Raw genomic sequence first — 20,910 nt, 5'->3', positions numbered from 1 at the left:
CCCCCACCCCCGCGCCCCGGGGCAGGGAAGCCCCTTCTCTCCAGGGGAAAAGGGTAGAGGCCTAGTTCTCCCTGACATCCCCCAGGCTCCTAGGAAGGGTCATTCACTCCCGGCTCAGAAGTCTCTAGAACTTGCCCATCATTGCTCCCAATTAGAAAAATGTTTTTGAAATCTAGGAGATTGGGGCCCATCAGAACCAAGCAGTAAAAAACCTGGTTAAGATCTTGGTTTAAAAAGGTAGCTCTACCTTCACTTAGAAACCCTGGGAGACCAGCTGGAGAGACCAGTGGTGTCTCCACTGCCCGGACTGGAGGGGGTCGTTCGTGGCAGCAGGGGGCTGGTGGTGGCCCGGGGAACAGGGTGGGAACTGGGGGCGAGACGCAGGAAGCGGGGACACGTGGGACAGGGCAGCTGGCCCTCCAGTGCCATGGACCTGGGCTCGGAGGGCAGCGGGGGCGGCCGGGGGGCCCCCGTGGGCACATCTGCCAGGTGGGCACTGGAGCCTCTGCCCCACCAGGAGAGGCAGGGCCCACGGTCAGGCCTTGTGACCGCCGTTGCCCGGCAGCTCCCTGTGGCCGGCTGTGCAGTCCGAGGCGGGCTCGAGCCCCAGCATCTGCCGCTGCACCAGCCTGGCGTAGAGGCCACCCTGGGCCAGCAGCTGCTGGTGTGTGCCCTGCTGCACCACGCGGCCCTTGTCCAGCACCACGATGAGGTGCGCCCGCTCCACCGTGCTCAGCCGGTGCGCGATGATGAGCACCGTGTGCTTCTGCAGGTTGCCGTGGATGGCCTGCTGGATCTGTGGAAACAGGAGGGCGCCGGCTCACACGGGCGTCTCCGCCGCCACCCACTGCCCCACCCAGTCCCGGCTGGGATCCCAGATCCACTGCATCCTACGGATGCTCAGCCTCTCTGAGGCTTCCTTACGTGTAAAGCAAGGGCTGGCACAGGACCTGCTTCCTGGCTTTTGTCCACGGGGGACGGAGCTCAGAGCCTGACACAGGGCAGCGCCCGGCGGATGACAGGGGGGCCCCTAACATGGTCGTCTTCTTGTCTTCCTGCTCCTTCCCCTAACCTTGGCCTTGGTTAACGGTCTCACCATCAGCCCCGAAGCTCCCGCCGACAAGACCAGGCATCACCTGGTTCCTCATCCTTCCCTTATCACCGGAATCCGACCCATCAGCAAGTCCTGTAGCTCCATCTCCCTGGTGTGTCTCTGTGCCATCTTTCCACCTCTGCCACCATTCCTTCTGGCCTGGAGCCTGCAACTTTCCTGCCCTGCTCCCATCCATTCCCCACGTGGATTTAACATTTTAAATCAGTTCTTGCTGAACTCATGCTCCAAGCCCTCCAAGAGCTTCTTGTCCCATTTAGGATAAAATCCAAACTCCTGGAGGAGTTTTAGGGCCGTGAAACTATTCTGCATAACATGACATTCTGCATTTGTCAAAACCCATAGAATGCACAACACAAACAGTGACCCCTAATATGAACTGTGGCCTTGAGTTAGAAATAATGCATTAATGCCAGCGTGTCAACTGGAACCAATGTACCGCTAATGCAAGATGTTAATAACAGGCGACATGGTTCGTGGTGCGGGGAGGGGGATATATGGGAACTCTCTGTACTTTCTGCTTAATTTTCTTTAAACCTAAACCTGCTCTAAAAAAATAAAATAAAAATCTATTAATGGAAAACAATCCAAACTCCTTTCCAGGGCCTGAGGAGCCTGTGTCCCCCTATGACTCTGTCCTTGCCTCACCCCACCGCCAGCCACGCTGACCTTGGGGCTTGGCTGTGGACCTGCTCTGGGACTTTGCCCCCACTGCCCCCTGTCCCTGGGACTCTCTTACCCAGCTCCCCTCTGGCTGTCTCCTTTCCTTTCTGGTCTCAGCTCAAGTGGGACCTGATGACCCTGGTTCTGTTGGCATGAACTGCAGGATTCTTGGCACTTGTGACCCCATCCAAACTCTGCACTAAGACGGCCACACTCCAGGGGGCTTCTGCAGCTCAAGGCCTTGTTGCTAGGATGACCCCGGCCCCCAAATGCCCAGTGCTGCCAGGAGAATTGACTTCTAGACATCACCTGATGGTGGGCCCCAGAGCTCCCTTTCTTAGAGCATTTACCAAAAAGGGCTTATAATTGTAAAACCTTCCCCTGTCCCCTGGAGATATATATGCAGATCTCCTAAAACTCAGGAATGTTTTTCTCCAGGACCTGAATGCCATCTCATTGTAATCATGGGAAGGATAGGGCCCCTGTCTCCCTGTCTCCCAGTCTCGGTAGAGGACAACCGCTGCTGGCCAGCAGCCATGGTGACGGATCACACTTGCGCTGCCCAGCCCTTTGTGAGTTTCTCCTGGTCCGCCACTCTTGGGCCCTCCCTACGCCCTCAATCTCTCTGTGAAAGGCTCCGTCACCACTGTCACCCCTGCGCAGGAATGGGGCTCAGTTCTTTTTCCCACTGACAGTAGCTACTAATAAAATCTGTTTTCCCAGCTTTAACTAATGTCCAGCAGTGTTTCTCTTTGACAGTAGTGACCCTTCCCTCAATCTCTCTATCACATGACTGTTTCTCCTTCTGTTTTTTTTTTTTTGGCCGCACTGTGCGGCATCTGGGATCTTAGTTCTCCCAACCAGGGATCGAACCCGCGTGCCCAGCCCTGGAAGCGCGGAGTCCTAACTGCTGGGCCGCCAGGGAAGTCCCCACATGACTATTCCATTTTCTACATAGCACAGGCCCCAGGGTGAACTCATGCTTATCTCCTTGTTATCTGTCTCCCACTCTGGACTGGAAACACCTTGAGGGCAGGGGCCAATGTAACCCCGGTGCCTAGAATAGCGCCTGGTGCCCGGGAGGCTCACATTAAATACCTGTGTAGTAAATGAACTGATCCATGGAGGGACTGAGGTCGCTGGTCCTCTTCAAGTACACTATGGGGCCCTTCTTTCTTTACCAATGAAATGAGACTCAGGGGGTAAGAGACACACGCAAGCCATGAGCTGCAGGGCGGAGCTCCTATCCACGTCCCACACCTCCTGACCCCTAACCCAATTCCATATAATTTCAACGCCTCGAGCCAGAGGCTGGGCCAGGGTGGCCAGGCCCTGGGCCTCCTCTGCCCCCTCTCCCTGCCCTCAGCTCCGGGACAGCCCAGTCCAGGAAGCTGCTGGCCTGGGAGGGCCCCTGCAGCAGTCTGCGGGGGGAGGGAGGGCTCTGGCCACCTGGAGCTGCTACTGCCCCAGCATCGCCCGTTACCCCGTGACTCACCAGGAACTCGCTTTCTGCATCCAGGGCGCTGGTAGCTTCGTCCAGGATGAGCACGGGTGGGTTCCGCACCAGAGCCCGGGCCATGGCCACCCGCTGCTTCTGGCCGCCCGACAGCTGGGCACCCTTCTCCCCCGTCTCTGCATGGCAGAGACACAGGGGCAAGTGAGTGGGAGGTGAGGCCGGTGGCCCTGGGGAGCAGCGAGCAACCCCTGCCTCCGCCTTTCCCTGCTGCCACAGGAGCTCTGCTCCCCAGGAAAAGGTGGGGCTACAAGGGCCACAGGCTGGAAAGCTCATGAAAGGATGCTCTTCCTCCCTGTTCGTAAGAGGCATGCAAGTTACAACTATGTGCAATTGGTACCAAGATACCAACTTTTACCTATTAATCTGGCAAAAATCCACACGTTTGATGGCACACTGTGCTGGTGTGGCCAAGGGGAAAGGGCACTCCCCCCTCTCCCTGAGGTACTGCTGGCGCGGGCCCTGTGCTGCTGTGCACACACCACTGTGTCTATCCGGTTGTGCTGTACACGTCTACAGAGCACAGTTACAGAGGCACAACCCTTGGACCAGCAAACCCATCTCTGTGAATATTTCCTACAGATTCACCTTCTCATGCACAGTGACTCACAGCACTGTTATTGCCAAAAAAAAACAACAAAGAAACAAACCACCAAATGTCCATCAACAGGAAACAGGAAATCAGTTATTTTTGAGTAAATTATTATAAAGCCACACAACAGAATACTATGCAGTAGTTAAAAAAAGAGCAGCTTTCTAGGTATCAATATGGACAGGTCACTTAAAAAAGCCGGGGGGCAGAATAGAATGTGCTGGGTTTTTCTCTGTAAAAGGGCGGGAGGGAATAAAAATACATATTCATACTTGCATAAAGAAACTCCAAAATGACATGTAAGAAAATAATGAAAGATGTTTTGGTGGGGGGCAGGGGGGACCTGGCAGTGAAGACCGGGATGAAATAAAACTTTGCATTGGATATCGTTATGTCTATTTTTTTAGTTTTGAATTGTATGAATAGTCCCATTGCGAGAGTTAAAATTTTTAAATATGTTAAATAAAATCTATAAGGTAATATATTGTTCAACTTATTAAATTATTTACTAATATAAAATTAAGTCACTATAATTAATGAATATAACACATATATTATTTTTAAATAATAATATTTCGGGGACTTCCCTGGTGGCGCAGTTGTTAAGAATCCACCTGCCAATGCAGGGGACATGGGTTCGAGCCCTGGTCCGGGAAGATGCCACATGCCGCGGAGCAACTAAGCCTGTGTGCCACAACTACCGAGCCCGTTTTCCACAACTACTGAGCCTGCACTCTAGAGCCCGTGTTCTGCAACAAGAGAAGCCACTGCAATGAGAAGCCCCCGCTCGGCACACTAGAGAAAGCCTGTGCGCAGCAACGAAGACCCAATGTGGCCAAAAAATTTTTAATTAAATAAATAAATAAATTTTTAAAAAGAAAAGAAAAAAGTGTCTTTTTAAAAAAAAAATGACGTTTTGGAACTAAACAGAGGTGGTAGTTGTAAAGCATTGTGAATGTACTAAATGCTGCTGAATTGTTCACTTAAAATACAGTGGTTAAGTTTATGTTACGTGAGTTTCAGCTGGCAGAGGGCAGTGCATAACTCAGGGTTGCATCCCTGAGGGTGGACCTCCAGGCACGGTGGAGGTGATGCTCTGGGCTCTGTACCTGTATTGTAGCCATCCTGGAGTTCCATGATGAAGCCATGGGCATTTGCCTTTTGTGCGGCCTCCACTACCACCTCGAAGGGCACGGCGGGCAGGCCGTAGGAGATGTTGTCTGTGATGGAGCGCGCGAACAGCACTGGCTCCTGGCTCACCAGGGAGATCTGCGGAGGAGGAATGATGGGCTGTGAGAGGCCTGGAACACGTCTATCCAGCTGTCACCAGGAACCTCGCGAGCCCTGGGCCTGAGTGACGCCGGGAGCCTTGGGTCTGAAATCTGATCAGGGCCCGCAGCCAGCAGCTGCATTCAGCTGCCTCTCTTATTTCCGAACAGCAGAGTCCACTTTCTGCACAAGCTCTCAGCCTCCCTGACCAACAAACTGGGGCCCCGCTAAGCTTGCTGCTCTGGGCCCAGTCAAGCTCCCTGACCTCCAAGACGGAGCTTACTGGCTGCCCCTGACCTGGAAAGAAAGAGAGAAAGAGCATGGAGTGTAACTCTGTGAGTCAGCCTGTCCCTGGCAGGAGGCAAAAGGGCACAGCAGACCCAGGCCACAAGGACCTCCCTGGCTGGTGCCCCCTCCCTGCAAGAGAACAACTGAAAGGAGCTATATTGTCTCATGGTCTCACTTTTAGGAATTTGTATGTAGTTGGAGGATATCATTGCAACACTGTAAATAGCAATAAAGGAAAAAGAAAAACAAAACAAAACAATCTAATTCTCCATAAACAGAGGATTGGTTAAATGATTACAGTGCACCCATAAAATCAAACTGTAATATATATATATCATAGTTCTATTTTTGTTTTAAAAAAGCATATGTGCCTTTATATATAGGTATGTTTATATAAAGGTAGGAAACACGTTGGAAAGGATATTGACTAAACTGCCAATGCTGGTTCCGACACGGAGTGGAATTGTGGAGTCACCTCAAGTCTTTGTTATGAAATTCTCTGAATATATGGGAATATGGTTAGGTTGTTGAGTTTTACTGCTTTGGGTTTATGAAAATTAAAAATTTAAATTTATAGAGAAGGTATTCACAAAAGAGGAAATCCAAATAACCAATAAACATATGAAAATGGACTTAACATCTTTAGTCACCAGGAAAATGCAAAAGACCTCTACACTGAACTACCTCTAAATACCAACTGGTACAGATTCAGGACTGGCAATATTAACAGTCTGAGAAGATTAAGTGTCTGAGTATGTTAACTATTGCAAAGCCTGAATAGCTCTTTCTAGGAGCCACTTCCAGAACTCTGGTAGGCAGCAGCCTGGTGGGGGCAAACCTGGGACCACTTCTCCACCATCTGTCCCTGGTTATATACACATAGGTGGGAAGATTTCACAATCTGTGGCCTCCACCAGCATCTACAACTGGCCAGAAGTTCTGGAATCTCCGTGCCAACTCTCAGGCTCTCATATATCTTAATGTATGTAGACAACGTAAATAGTGTCTGCGTAATAGTCGGTGTTTCTTGTATAGTGTGCAGCCTGAACAACCGTCCAGGGCATCCCTGCTCTTATGCCAGCAGAGGATCAGGTGTCGAGTCTACTTTTCTGAGAGTATTACTCAAAACGGTAAGGTCATGAATAGCCTCCTTTAAATACTGGAGATAACTTAAATGCAGAACAACCTGAACTCTCATCCACTGCTAGTGGGAATGTAATGTGTAAAAAAAAAAAAAAAAACAATAAAAAAAGTAAACCACCTTAATGGCAGTAACTACTAAAGGTGAGGCTCTGGGAGAACCTACCCACCCATGGGCACCGTGATATGGACTAAACTGTCCATATCGGTATTGCTGGTAATAGTAAAAAAACAGGAAACAACCGAAATATCCATCAAGAACAGAATGTATAAACGGACTGTGCCATGTTTACACAGTGGATTATCTTCCAGAAATGAAAATGAGTGAACTACAAACACAGTCTCAACCTGGAAACCTCACAAATAACACTGAGTGGAAGGAACAAGACACAGAGAATACACACGTTACGGTTCCAGCCAGACGGAGTTTAAAACTAGCAAAACACAGCTGCGCTGTTCGGGGAGGCGTAGAGATGGGAACAAAAGAAAAGCATGGAAATGACGATTGTGAGCGTCAGGCAAGACGTTGCTTCTTGCGGGGAGAGTGCTGAAATATTCCAATTCTTGAACTGGTGATAATTCTTTGAAATGTACGTGTGTCTTGAGCCCTCTTCCCTGCACCTGTGTGCGTGCCCGCGGGAGAGAAGGTCAGACAAGGAAAGGGCAGAGGAGGGCAGCAAAGCCCCATGCACGTACCACTCGGTGCAAGTACTTGTGGTCATAGGCGCTGATGGGCTTTCCATCCAGCAGCACGCGACCCCCTTCCAGGGGGTAGAAGTTCTCCAGGATGTTGACGCAGGAGCTCTTGCCACTGCCCGACGGCCCCACGAGCGCTGTCACCTTTCCTGGGGACAGGCTGAAGGAGACATTCTGCAAGGAACACGCAGACACGGTGTGGGGCCCCTCGCTCATATGCTCTGGCCTCAGATGCAGGCGGGCACCCTTCCCAGCCTGCCCCACCGCCAGCCCCAGAATGCTCTCCTTTCTAGGATTTGGCAGCACTTTTATACTTGTCTCCTTTGCCTGGAATGTTCTTTCTGCAGAGAACCAATGGCTGGCTCCTGCTCCTTGTTTAGGTCTCATATCAAATGTCACCTCCTCCGAGAAGCCCTCCTTGACTGCTAATACCATCTCTGCAGACTACCCCTGACTTATTGCCTTCCTAGCACATCTCCAGGAATCCTTTTGTTAATATGATCTGTCTTCAGTGTTCCTGGCCTTTCATGTTCCTGGCTGCACTGCCATGGCCTGGCCTGTAGAAGGTGTGCGAGAGATGGGATGAGGGAAAGGATGACTTTGGCGGGGTGGGGGGGCTTGGGCCCTCTCTCACCTGCAAGACTTGGGTGTGGGGCCGAGTGCGGTAGGTGAAGGTCACGTTCTCAAAGTCCACCCGGCCCTCCAGGTGGTCAGGGGCCAAGTTCCCATCATGCACCATGGTTGGCTGCCGGTCAATGAACTCGAACACCTTCTCCGCGGCGCCCACTCCTTGCATCAGGCCGCTGTAGACGGAGCCCACGGACTGCAGGGGGAGTAGACACATGTTCCTGACCCATCAATGCCCCGATCCTGGGACACCCCCGCCCCCGCCACGGTGCCAGAGAGCTGAAGCGGGTGAGGAGAGAGCAAGCACACAGCAGCAGCTCTGGGGGTGGGGTGCCCACGGGAGGCTGCTGGACCCCCACCTGCTAGTACAGCAGATCATGACAACAATGAAAAAATGAGGACAGCAATAAAAAATACTGGTGGCTTGTGTGTTATAGCTAAACCTCACCACGGTCCAGCAGACTAGGTGTTATCACCCTCCAGAGGAGGAAACGGAAGCACAGAGAAGTTAAATGAACTAGGCAGAATGTGGCAGAGCAGGAATCGGACCTTCCTCTTTCAGCTGTCACAGAATTTTTAAATTTCAATTTTAAAAATGGCCCTTAATTTATACTGTACATCTCCTTGGGTAAAAATATACACAAGTATAAGTGTGAATAATGACTCATCTTACTGAGTACTTATATATGTTACGAGGTAGGTTCTATCATTATCTCCTTTCTGGTGATAAGGACACTGAGGCACAGAGAGCACAAGTGACTCCCCCAGGTCACACAGCCAGGAAGTGGCAGAGCCAGGATTCGAACCCAGGCACATCTGGCTCCCAAGTTCAGGCCCTTATGAGCTGTGACTGCCTGGTTGATGAAATGGGGTTGATATTAGTACCATTGTCATGGTTCCGCGAAGACAGTGCTCAGCACATAGTAAACCCCCAAAACACCACAGCTATGGCTATTATCATAATATCTGGATATAATTATTCCTATTGAGATACAGGTGCTATGTATAAGTTGTCCTTCTTGCTTCATCCCAGAGGTGGCCCTGGTTATCCGAGAACTGTGTCTTTCGAGTCCTTTCTCTGTGCTTTTACAAACACATGCACGTATGTAATTAAATCATTTTGAGATGGAAAAAAAACCCACAAATGGGATCAGACCATCCTTATGACTCGGGGATTAGCTTTTTCACTAACAGCATGTCTTAGGGTTCTTTCCATGCCAGTGCACACAGCTCTACCTCATTTTTGTGGCTGCTGCCTAGTTTTCATAGCACAGATGGACTGTTTCTAGAATACAGATGTACTGTATTCACCCAATTGCTGGTTGACAGGCATTTAACTTTTCACCATTATAAACAATGCCACACTGAACATCCTGGGACACGTCTTTGGCCACTAGTGTGGATATTTCTGAAGCACGGATTCCGAGATGCTGATTCAAATGACACTGCATGGATGACTGTAGCTAACACAAAATGCCATCTGCAGCAGATGCTAACCCACCCCTCCCCTGCCACATCTTTGAGCTTTATCATTGCAGGACACAGAGGCTCAATCTTAATGCCGGAGGGCTTTGTGGGGGGAGGGAGGCAGACCAGAGAAGCACTCCAAGCATCCTCCAACAGTGACTGATGGCAGCTTCGGCACAAGCATGCCAGCTCCCTAGTCTCGGGACCTGCTGGTGGGAGCAGCCAAATTAAGACATAATCTATTAAAAAAAACAACAACCCACTCTGTTCTTTTTCCATGGAGCTACTCTTTAAAGTGGGTTAAAATAAAGTCAGACCATCTGCCTCTGAACTCGGTTCCCTTACAAACGTGGTGGGCAAGTCGTTTAACCACTCTGAGCCTCAGCTTCTTTTTCTAGGAAATGGGGACTGGAGTAGCACTGATCGTGCACAGTGTGTTCAGGAGAACCTTCTGAAATAATTGCTGTCGCTGCCACTTTGCTCCCTAAATGGAGTTGCTGTCACTTGTATGTATTACTCTCTTTATTAGTATTATCGGTATTGTCACGTTCTTTAGAAAGAAATACCACCTCCCGTGAACCCGGGAGCACCCCCATTTAGATCCCTCTCCCTCCTCCCCAGGGCCCCCCCCCCCCCGCCGGCCCCTCACCTCCATACAATCTCCCAGGACAAACTCGTAGATAATGAAGGAGATGAGATTGCCGCTGGTCATCTGCCCTGAGATGACGAGGTGGCCCCCATAGTAGAGGATACTGACCTGGACCACCAGCAGAGTGAGCTGGAGGGAAGAGGGAAAGGGGGATCTGAGTCATGGGGGCCTTGGCTCAGACCTACCCCCCAGCCCCTGTGTCCCCTGCCCCGCAGGGGAGGTGAGAGCAGCTGTGGGCGCCTCACTCACAGCCACAGACTGAAACTCCAGCCTGCAGCAGGGATGGCCTCCCACAAGCTGGGGCCCTTCTGTCACTCATGCCCTCCACACCCCCGCCATGGAGTTTTTCCCTGCAAAGGCCCCCAGCTGGAACAGGCCATGAGCCTTGCTGGGAACAAGGCTTTCTTTGTAAGGCCCTGGCACACATACACAGCCCCCAGGCGCCTCAGTGAGGCCAAACTGGAGCTATTAGTCTTCTCCTTATTGGGAAGAGCATGGTTCAGAGAGGCTGAGTCCACTGGCTAAGGTCACACAGCAAGCCAGGCAAAGCAGACGAGATCTGTGTTTCCATGAAGGAGGGGCTTTGTCCAGGGTGTGCTTGCCTCCAGCCCCCTCTGGTGTCTGGGGGAGTGGTCTGAGAGAGGAGTGGGACCTGCGTACCCATGACAACCCACTGGGTCCCTATTTGCCCCTCCCCAACCCAAGCCAGCGATGCTGGGTCAGAACTAGATCAATGGCTGGGCCACAGTGCCTTTGCACAATCGGCAAGAGGCGCCCCTGCTGGCAGGCAGACTGCCAAGAGGCTTGGCTATAGGTGAGCTGGATTTCAGGCCCTTCTTCTTCCTGGCTGGGCAATTTTGAGGGGTGGCCCACCCTGGGGGGACCCAGAAGGTCCTTATTCCCTGCTTTCCCTGTAGACCACCCTCTCTTTCCTCCCCCTAAATACCAAACCCTCCTCATTCCTACCCCAGCTGTTCCCCAACAGCCCACCCCAAGATGTGGCCAGCACAAAGTGACAGGACCCAAGTGCTTCTGCTCCAGGAGGGGCTATAACTCACCCCCCAGGGAGTGAGCTGGACACTCTAATGGGGGCATGTGTGTGGTTGTGACATAGGACCTGCAGGGAAGCGGCCGAGAATGGGTCCCAGCTGGCCTCAGGGAGACTCCCCACCTTGGCAGGGACGCTTCCCTAGCTGGGAAAAGAAAGCTCCTACCCTGCCACCCCACGCCCAGGTGAGAGGGAGAAAGGAGGTGCCCTGCTTGAGGACATGCACCGAGAGGCTGAATTCCTTTCCAGAAAGATTCTCTGAGGACAAGCAGAAAGTTGGGACAAAGTCAAGTGTCACATCAGCATGCCTGGACCTGGGCTAATGTCCTGATCTAGGGGTCCCCCATCTTTGTGTGAGACCTGCCCTGGCCGGGGCACGTACCCCACTGCCCCAGACGTAGTACATGTAGGCCGCAGCCTCCTTCCTGTTCAGCTTGTAGACCTGCTGCAGCTTCCGCGAGTACACCTCCGCCTCTTCCTCCTCGTTGGCAAAGCTCCGGACTGTCTTCATGGCGCTGATGGTCTCCTCAGCCGTGCTGCTGGCTCTGGCCAGGGCATTCTGGACCTCTTTGGAGAGCCTCTATGGGTGGGAGGCGCGACAAGAAGGAAGAGACCCCAAAACACACAGTCTCACCCTCTGCCTGAGCCCCCAGGCCTCTCTGGTGTTTTCTGTCTTTAGCTGGTGCCAGCTCTGTGCAGGGAGTTCCAGGGACAAGGGGATAAGACCCATCTCCCCTCCTCCCCCATTCCCTTCTAGCTTGATTTGCTGAACTCAGAGAACAGACTCCAGCTGGGCTCTTAGGGTGAGCTCCTGAGGCTCTAGCTCCTGAGGCATGGAGGGGGGGGCTGATCATGAAGTCATCTCCAGTATTCAGAGGAGGTTATACGTGACCACACAGTTTTGGGTAATCCTCTGAGAAAAAGAAGTCTCAATACCTGATTCTGCGCTGGCATAAGAGCAGGGATGCCCTGGATGGTTGTTCAGGTTGTACACTACACAAGAAACACTAACTATTAAGGAGGCACCATTTACATCCAGCAACATATATCAAATTAGGTGAGAGCCTGAGGGTTGGCACAGAGATTCCAGAACTCCTAGCCAAGTTCTAGATGGTGGTGGAGGCCACGGGCTATGAAATCTGCCCTCATCGTGTGCTTATAACTGGAGACGGATGGCTGAGAAGTGGTTCCAAGTACATGACCACCAGGCTGCTGCCCACAGAGTTCCAGAAGCCGCCCTGGGCCACGCTATTCAGGCTTTCAGTAACCACACTCAGAATCTCACACCAGCCAGGAAGGCTGCCCAGGAGGCTGAGACAGCCTCCTCCATAGGCATGTCCCATGACCTGCGAGTCATGCCCAGGCCATCGGAAGCATGCAGTACACTCAGGCATCCTGGGAGAAGCCAGGCTGTGCCTTGCGTCATGTCTGGCTGCGGGCGATGTGTGTGGCTTGTGGCGATGTCTGTATCCTACACATTCGGGTACAGGTACGAGACCTAAACAGGGCTTCCTTGAGGTCCTGCCCGGTTGAACTTAAAGGTGGGGCCTGAGGTGTGTGCAGAGGCGGGGCTGGTGCAGGGAGCTCCAGGGTTTCCTGCCCCCTCTCAGGGGCGGGCAGGAAGGCAGGAAGGGCGGTGTGGAAGGGAAACAGCTCCAACTCATATATTTACTTTTTCTACTCAGGGAGGAAAACAGTGAGGCTGGTGACCCAGAACTGCTGGGGAGAGGGCCCTCCTGGGTGGTGGGCTCTGCCAGAGGTGACACATTGGATTGTGGGGAACGGATCCATCTGGGGGCTGGCCTCAGGTCAAGGGTGCCAAGGGTTCCGACCAAACTGGGGACCCTGAGCTGATCACGTGTCCCAGCCCCTGCTCAGGCGTGTCCCTGCCCCCGCAGGCCTGGAGCACTGAGGAGGGGCCACCTACACTGTCTGAAACCAGCCTGGCTCCGTTAGGGCTCAGGGGCACCCACCACCGCAGGAAGCAGGAGGAAGGTGAGGCAGGGGCCTAGCTTACAGGCTGGCCTTCTGACAGAGGCAGTGCCAAGGGGCGGCCTGAGGGGACTGCTGCCTGCCCATCACTGCATTGTGGGCGAGGGCCTAGCTCCCGGGGGCCTGAGCCCTCCCCGCCGACATAAACATATAGAAAGAGAGCAAACTTTGCACCCAGAGTGAAAACCAAACTTCCCGCAAAGGCCGACACCATCTGGCCCCCGTGACCTCCCTGCTCTCCCCTCACTCCTGGCTCTGGCCTCACCGGCCTCTCTGAGGCTCCGCAAACATGCCAGGCACAGTCCCACCTCAGGACCTTTGCACTGGCTGTGCCCTCTGCTTGGGATGTGCTTCCCCGAGCCGTCCACCTCTTTACTCAAATGCCACCTTCTCAGAAAGATCTATTTAAAACTGGCAACCAGCCCCAATGCTCCCAATCTCTCCCTTCATTTTTCTCCTTAGCAGTTATGATCTTTTACTGTATTATATATTTTCATTATTAGCATCGCTGTTATTTACTGTCTGTTTCTCTTATTAGAATATATGCCCCCTGAAGGCAGGGGCCCTGTCTGTTTCATTGATATAAACCAGTGCCTGGGACACGGTAGGTGCTCAATAAGTATTTATTGAATGAGTGAAATGAACCAGTGAATGAACGCAAATGCAGCCTTACGATGAGTCCTTCACTAGCCCCTGGTGGCCCCCTGCACCTGCCTAAGGGGTCACTCAGGAGCTGCCAGGGCTCAGACCCCAGCGGGGACCAGGCGGGGCCTACCTTGTAGTACTTGCCGTAGATGTCAGACACCATCATGATGATGGGGAAGCCCATGAAGGTGACCAAGGAGAGCTGCCAGGAGAGGCTGAACATGAGGACCACCACGCCCGTGACCTTGACCGTGTTCCGCAGGAAGATGTTGATATTCTGGGAGACCAGGTCGCTGACCATGGTGGTGTCCGAGGTGAGGCGGGAGATGAGGTCCCCTGGAACACAGGCAGCTCAGCTCCCGCTGTGGCAGTGGGGTCACAGTGGGCAGCGGCAGGGGACCCTCGGGGAGCTCAGACCTTCCCCACCTTCTGGGCGGGGTGGGGAGGGAGGGAGAGCAGATGCCCCTTGAGGGCTGCTCTGAGCCCAGGCCTTGTCACCAGCATCTTGCTTCAGCGTCACACCTCCCAGAGCACAGAGGAGGCAGCTGAGGCTCAGGAAAGGGAAGAGGCTTGCTCAGCACCACACAGCGTGGCCGTGACTGAGCCAGAGCCGAGCCCACGTCTCCTCCCTGTCACTGGCAGAGGGGCCACTCCCCTCTTCCGTCACCGAAATAACAATCTGGGCTGTGGAGGGGAGAGGAACAGAAAGCCCTTTACTGACTGCTGGATACTGGGCTAAGAGTTCCACAGCAATCCCACAGGGCAGCTACCATTATTGTTCCCATCTTACAGAGGAGAAAACAGAGGCTCAGGGAGGTGAAGTTAGTGACAGAGCTTGCACCCAGGCTGGTCTGCCTCAGAGCCTGGGTCTGGGCCGGATGCTGTAATGTCTTCCCTGCTCTGCCCTGCACGTCCGCCCTGCTCACTCCCATAGGAGCTGGGCCTCTCAGGCCACAGGCCTGGGTAGTCCCGGCCTTGTGCTTCCCACAAGCCAGTGGGAGGTGAGGCCTGGTTGCTGCAGGGACAGCGGGTGGCCTAGCGAGGGTCCTATAGTGGCCGCAGTTCACACCAAAACCTCAGCCAGCAGGCCAGCTCCCCAGGGCTCAGGCAGGGCCAGAGGCCCAAGCCAGCCTCCCGGGGTGTCCCCATCCTGAACTGGATGGCAGGAAGAGCCATCAGGACTGAGACCATGGACGTACCCACTTAAATCCTCAATGCAAGGCAGGCCCACCTGGCCGGGCCCAGCCCCAGGTCACCCGAGGCCCCAGGAGGACCAACCTGTGCGATTCTCGTCAAAGAAGCTCGTCTCCTGAGATACCAGCGAGCGGAAGAGACGGTTCCGAAGGCGAATGTTCAGTCTGGCAAATATGAGGGTAAAAATGCCGCCCCGAATACCTGCGGCAAATGAGCTAATTGCAGATAAGAGATGTTATATATAGCACGACGTCCTTCCGACAACCAACCGCCACCACCCGCCACCCCCCTCTGCTGGCAGGCATGGACCCCTCACAGGGCAGAGACCGGGTGGCACCCCGACCTCGAGCCCACTCTCCGGAGCTGGCACCACCACAGGGTTTCCCTGTTCCCAACAGGAGCTCCCAAGGTGAGGGCGCAGAGGGGACTGCGTTTACTGTGGGTGAAGGGCCCAGCTCTGCCAGCCAGACCCCTCTCCCTTCCAGAAGAGCACAGACAAGGCTGGTCCTTGCTTCCCGCTTGGAAAACCGCCGGGGGTGGGAGGGTGCTGGTGAAAGGGGAACCCCCAGGACTGAAGCCATTTGTAGGGACAAAAGGGCGCTGCTCTAGGGTGTGGCTCAACCGGAGGGGCAGAACTAAGCCAGCTGGGTTGTTAGTTACCGCGGGGACCAGCTGAGGCACAGCCCCCCCAGGGGCATTTCCCGGGCCTCCCTGGCCCCTTTTCCTCTGGGGAGCTGGCCCTGCCCTCCTTCCCCGCAGCAGGCCTGGGCGGGTGGGGGAGGGCATGGGCCGCTACCTGCCGATGGCCAGCGCACACATGACGGTGACGGCCGTGCTGAACTGCTCCATGCTCTTCTGGATGACGATGCCATCGATGGCCCGGCCCGTGTAGTAGGGGAGGAAGGTCTCTCCTGCGGAGACAGGGCGGGCTCAGGGGGCATCTGCAACCAGGGGAGCCTCTGCCCTTCCTCCTGAGCCTCTGGAAGCCCCCATACCACCCACAGTGCTGACTCCACCGTGGGGTTTTCTCTCTCGGCAAACTCCTGCTTCTCAACGGGGCAGGGGGCAGGGAAGGGGTCCCACACTGCTTAATGCCTCTCTTCAGAGAACAGGAACACGGGAAATGTGAGTTACTTAATCTATACAGACTGGGTCATGCTATCGTGAATAATGGCGACCGGGCATCAAGCACACAGAGACAAGGGGCTCCCGTGTGACAGTTCACCCCCTCTGCACGTGGACCCTGAAGTCGGCTCTGTTATCCCCCATTTTACAGATGAGGAAAGTGGAGCTGAAAAGATGAGCTGACGCTCGCTCAGCCACACAACCGGTGGCTGATAGACGCCAAAGTTCACTTCCTTCTTCTCTTTGGCCGAGGCTTCAGAGTCCGAATTCTAGACCCTCGGAGTATGTGGATATTCTGGTTCTGAGCAATGCTGTAAATTGCCACCCCGCCCCTCTTGATGGGGCACTTTACAGTTTGTCAGATAATTTCTTACCCATATGTCCTGCTATATCTTCACAACAATCCTGGGTGGACGTGGGGAGGGGGGCATTGGGCAGGGATGCCACCCCATTTCACATGGGAGTGGGAGACTCAGAGAGGCTGAGTAATTCGCCCAAGGTCCCACAGCAATTAAGAGGAAGGGCCAGGACTCAAACCCAAATTAGCTTCCAATCTGGGGGCTCATGACGTGTGCCTTCCCTCCCAATGACCCAGAGTAAGTGCCAGCTCCCATCTTATGGAAATGATGGACACGGAATAGAAGGTGGTCAGACCAGGCTGTGTCCCCTGTTTTCACTGCAGCTCTTTCAGCAGCCATAGCCTGGCTCAGGCCTGGGCATACAGGAGTCACTCAATAAAGGTCAATGAATGAACCCTGGGCAGGTGGGGCAGGCCCTTCCCTGGTCAGCTCTGCAGGACTGGCTCAACCAGGACAGTGAGACCTTCCATGGCATTCTGGCGCCCTCTGCTGGTCTCAGCACAGGGACCACAGGGCGGCAGCCGAGAGGGTCTCTGTCTCCCCTGTGTCCTTGGCCAGATGGGGTCTCCAGGCACCCCTGTGAAGTTCTACCTCAGCTGAATCTCTGCCTCAGTTTACCTACAGGGAAGTAAAGGGCATCAGCGAGCTCTAGCAGCATTATGATTCCAGCAAGCACCAGTGATGATATTAACCACCATGGACATTTATGGAGCCCTTGCTGGGTAGGTGCTGTGCTAAGCAGGTACGCAAACTCTTTTGTCCAATCTGCCCAAGAACCAGGTGAAACTCTCTAGTCCATCAACAAATCCTGTGACTCCACCTTCAAAATATTTCCAGAATTTTCTGCCTCTACTGCCCCACCCGGGTTCGTCCTCCTTTGGACTACCTCCTTTGGACTATCTCAGCAAACCCCTGGTTCCCCCTGCCGCCACCTTTATCCCCATCAGCCTGTTCTCCACTCAACGGACAGCGGGAGCCTGTGAAACCCAAGGCAGATCATCTCATCCAGCATCAAAGTCAAAGGGCTTACAGTGGCTGGACGGCACCCTGCATGACTGGGCCCTGCTACTGAGCTGCCTCATCTTCTTCTCTCCCCCCACTCCCTCTGCTCTAGCTGCGCTGGCCTCTCTGCTTTTCCTTTAACAATCAGGCACCTTCCTGCCTCAGGACCTTTGCACGGGCTGTTCCCTTTGCCTGGAGCACTGTTACCCCAGATAGCTGCTCCCTCATCTCTTTCAAGTCTCAATTGCTTCCCAATAATCCCATAGGTGGTCTATTATCATTCTTCCCATTTTACAGATGAGGAAACTGAGGCTCAGAGAGGCTAAGTCATTTGCCCAAGGTTATTGTAGTTAGGTTGCCATGAAATCCATATCTCAACGGGAGATACTCAGCACTAAAACTAACGTTTTTTTTTTTTCACAATGGCTGGTTTTTCTTTTAGATTATAAGGTTTCAGAAAAAGCTGAACCCTACTGCTTGCTGATTGAAAAATAACTGTTAATAATCACAGTACCTACCTTTTATGAAGAAGTACCTAGTTTTGCAGGCGCTGTGCTTCACCTCATTTAATTTTCACAATAACCTGAGGAAGCCCTCATTGCGCGATGAGAAGCTGAAGCTTGGCCACGTTAAGTAAACTTGATTAAAATCACTGATGAAGTCGGGGGGCCTGATTTCAGTTGAAGCCCATAACCTGACATAATCCTGCAGGCTGGTGCAATCTGCTTGGCTGTATTTTAGGACATCTGTATTCCCTAAGCGCACACCAGCTGACAACAGCACCCTGGGAGGCAGGGGAAACGAGGCCGTGGGGGCAACATCTGCCAACACAGGCAGGACGGTCATTCATTCATTCATTCATTGATTCACTCAGTAAGTCTGATTCTGTGCCAGGTATCAGGGGCCCTGGATGAGTCAGACCTGGCCCCTGTCCGCGAGGGGCTCAAAGCCTGGAAGGGGAGAAAGGAGAGTGGGCGTGTGATTTTCATGTCACCGATGCTGTAATTAAGGGCCACGGTCGGCAGAATCTGAGTAGGCGTCTCAGGAGCAGACATTTGGGCCTTGAAGCATGAGTAGGAGAAACTATCTGGTTAAATGAAAAGGGGTCATCCCAACACTCACGGCCACTAAAGTTTACTGGGAGTTTTCTATGAGCCACGAGCTGTCCGAGGCGTCTTGCTCGGATTAACTCACTGCACCTCGCAACCCCGCAACTGCTGATGCCCATTTTACAGATGAGGAGATGAGACTTACAGAGGTTAAGTAACTTGCCTAAAATCACACAGCGGTTAAGGGGCCGGGACTGAGAGGGTGGAGGATGGATGGTACGAGGAAATGGGCTCTGGGGTTCTCCTGTCTTCTCTGAGATCACTCTGGCTTTGTGGCTACTCCCAGACTCTGTCCCTGGGAGTTAAACATGTAATGACTCATGGCAGCTAACATTCCTGCGCTCATCACGCCGCACCAAGCTCTGTACCTGTCCTTCTCTCTCTCTCTCTCTCTCTCTCTCTCTTTTTTTTTTTTTTCGGTACGCGGGCCTCTCACTGTTGCGGCCTCTCCTGTTGCGGAGCACAGGCTCCGGACGCGCGGGCTCAGCGGCCACGGCTCACGGGCCCAGCCTCTCCGCAGCACGTGGGATCTTCCCGGACCGGGGCACGAACCCGCGTCCCCTGCATCGGCAGGCGGACTCTCAACCACTGCGCCACCAGGGAAGCCCCTCTCTGTCTTTTTATTCAAACTTTACAACACCTTGGGATAAGGATGCTCCCAATCCCCATTTCACAGAAGGAGGAAGTGAAGCTCTGAAAGGTTTGAGCACTTGCCCAAGAACCCCCAGAACCCATGGAGTTTCCACCCTGTGATGTCCCTTCCCACCCACGTTGCTGGAGTGTTGCTTTAAAACTGTTTGGACCAGATCCACAGTAACAGATACAATTTACATCACCAACCAAGACACACACACAGGCGCACACAGCTAAAATAAGTTTCACAAAACAATACTTAATCTTACCACAGACTACATACCCTGATGGCTCTATTCTATTCTGCTTCATTACAAAAAATGCTTTGAACCTATAAATGCCATTTCTAGGAACTTATCCTACAGATATATGCACATTTATATGAAACATGTATGAACAAGAGAAAAAGACTCAAAACAACCCAAGAGTCCAACAACGGGAGACCGACTAAATAATCTATGGTACAGCCACACAGTGCAGTATTACACAGCCAAATAAAAGAATGAGATACTGATTGGAAAAATTCTGGGATATATTGTTAAGTGAGAAAAGCAAGACACAGAATGGAGTGTAAGAGGTGGGGAGAGTGACGTGTACTTATCTGCTTGTAGCCGCATAAGGAAACGCTGGAAGCATATATAAGAAAGGAATAAAAGTGGTTTCCTACCCACTTGGAAGCTTCCGGAACCTTTTTCTGTAGTTAGCCCTGGGCACTGGGATCAGGGTAGTCAGGAGTAGAATTAGGAGTGGAACTCTCAGTGTTTACCTTTGCGTATCAATTTGATATCTGAACCACGTAAGTAAGATGTTAAAATGTGAGAGGAAAGAAGAGAGCCCTCACTTACCCAGCGCTGCCATGATGAGGAAGGAGGAGGCGGCCACGAGGAAGGCGATGTCGGGCTTGGTGTAGGACAGCAGCTTCTGCAGCGTGGCCCTGGAGGCCTGCTCGGGCGCGGGCCGGTCCTCCCCAGGGAGGCCCTCGGCCTCGGCCCCTGCCCCCCGCTCGAGGGCCTTGGCGTCCGGCTGCACTGTGGACAGCAGCCACCAGAGCAGGAAGGACGCAGCGAGTGAGATGTAGGTCCACACAAAGAGGGCCCAGAACCACGGGTCCCGGACCGGCTTGCGTACCTCGGAGAAGAGCAGCAGCTTCACCATGGTGTAGATGCCCGCAAAGAGGCACACCAGGGCGATGACCGTCCATGAGGCCCGCAGCCGCCGGGGCCCCAGGGCGCTGTTCTTGGCCACGCCGATGGTGGCCCCCAGCAGCAGGCAGCTGCGGTACAGGCAGGCCGCCCAGAGGTCCAGCACCGAGTCAAAGATGTTGAAGTGCCGGATGTCCTCCAGGAGGCTGCGGTCCAGGTGGCTGAGGACGTAGATGGCCGTGGTCATGCCGACGTCCAAGCTCATGAAGGCCAGGGTCACCACCACTGCCTTCCACAGCTGCATCCTGCTGGTGGGTGGTGGGCAGGCACCGAGGGGCAGGCTCTAGCTCATGGGGGCAAGGCCATTGTCTGTGGGGCGAGGCCAGACCTGTAGGGGCAACAGGGCAAGGGGTTCAGGTGTGCTACTTGCTGGCTGTGTGACCTTGGGCAAGTCAACTGACGTCTCTGAGCCTCAGATTCCTCATCTGTAAAATGGCAGTGACAAGAATACTGATTTCACAGAGGTACTGTGACGGCTCCACTCATTCAAGGAATATTTATTGAGCACCCTCTGTGGGCCAGACTCTGTTCTTTGCAACTGGGGGTTTAATAGTGAACAAAAATAACAAAGATCCCTGCTCTTGTG

General features: G+C 53.3%; 1 protein-coding gene across 2 annotated transcripts; it reads right to left on the bottom strand.

Moving 5' to 3' along the window:
• Positions 1 to 495: 495 nt before the first annotated feature.
• ABCB9 (ATP binding cassette subfamily B member 9) lies at positions 496 to 20,656 on the bottom strand. 2 transcript variants are annotated; one of them, XM_007448683.1, is made up of 11 exons: positions 19,968 to 20,656; positions 15,691 to 15,805; positions 14,979 to 15,109; positions 13,831 to 14,036; positions 11,446 to 11,643; positions 10,016 to 10,144; positions 7,907 to 8,095; positions 7,273 to 7,446; positions 4,989 to 5,148; positions 3,270 to 3,406; positions 496 to 796 (listed from the first exon to the last, which is right to left on the bottom strand). In XM_007448683.1, the coding sequence occupies exons 1-11, from the start codon at positions 20,566 to 20,568 to the stop codon at positions 536 to 538; spliced, it is 2,301 nt and encodes a 766-aa protein (XP_007448745.1). In that variant the 5' UTR covers positions 20,569 to 20,656; the 3' UTR covers positions 496 to 535. The 2 variants fall into 2 exon arrangements, with proteins under 2 accessions (XP_007448745.1, XP_007448746.1); XM_007448684.1 differs by lacking the exon at positions 10,016 to 10,144 and having other exon boundaries at positions 536 to 796; positions 19,968 to 20,568.
• Between the last annotated feature and the right edge of the window lie 254 nt (positions 20,657 to 20,910).

Source organism: Lipotes vexillifer, unplaced genomic scaffold, assembly GCF_000442215.2.
Source record: "Lipotes vexillifer unplaced genomic scaffold, Lipotes_vexillifer_v1.1 scaffold21, whole genome shotgun sequence".
Lineage (NCBI taxonomy): Eukaryota > Metazoa > Chordata > Mammalia > Artiodactyla > Lipotidae > Lipotes > Lipotes vexillifer.
This window is presented reverse-complemented; position numbering and strand designations above follow the sequence as displayed.

Excerpts from the sequence above, each read along its gene's own strand:
- ABCB9 (XM_007448683.1), bottom strand. The coding sequence starts at position 20,568 with ATGCAGCTGTGGAAGGCAGTGGTGGTGACCCTGGCCTTCATGAGCTTG. Across the intron at positions 11,644-13,830 it reads TCTACGGCAAGTACTACAAG|AGGCTCTCCAAAGAGGTCCA; the intron begins GTAGGCCCCGCC and ends TCCCACCCATAG. Across the intron at positions 5,149-7,272 it reads ACAAGTACTTGCACCGAGTG|ATCTCCCTGGTGAGCCAGGA; the intron begins GTACGTGCATGG and ends CCTCCTCCGCAG.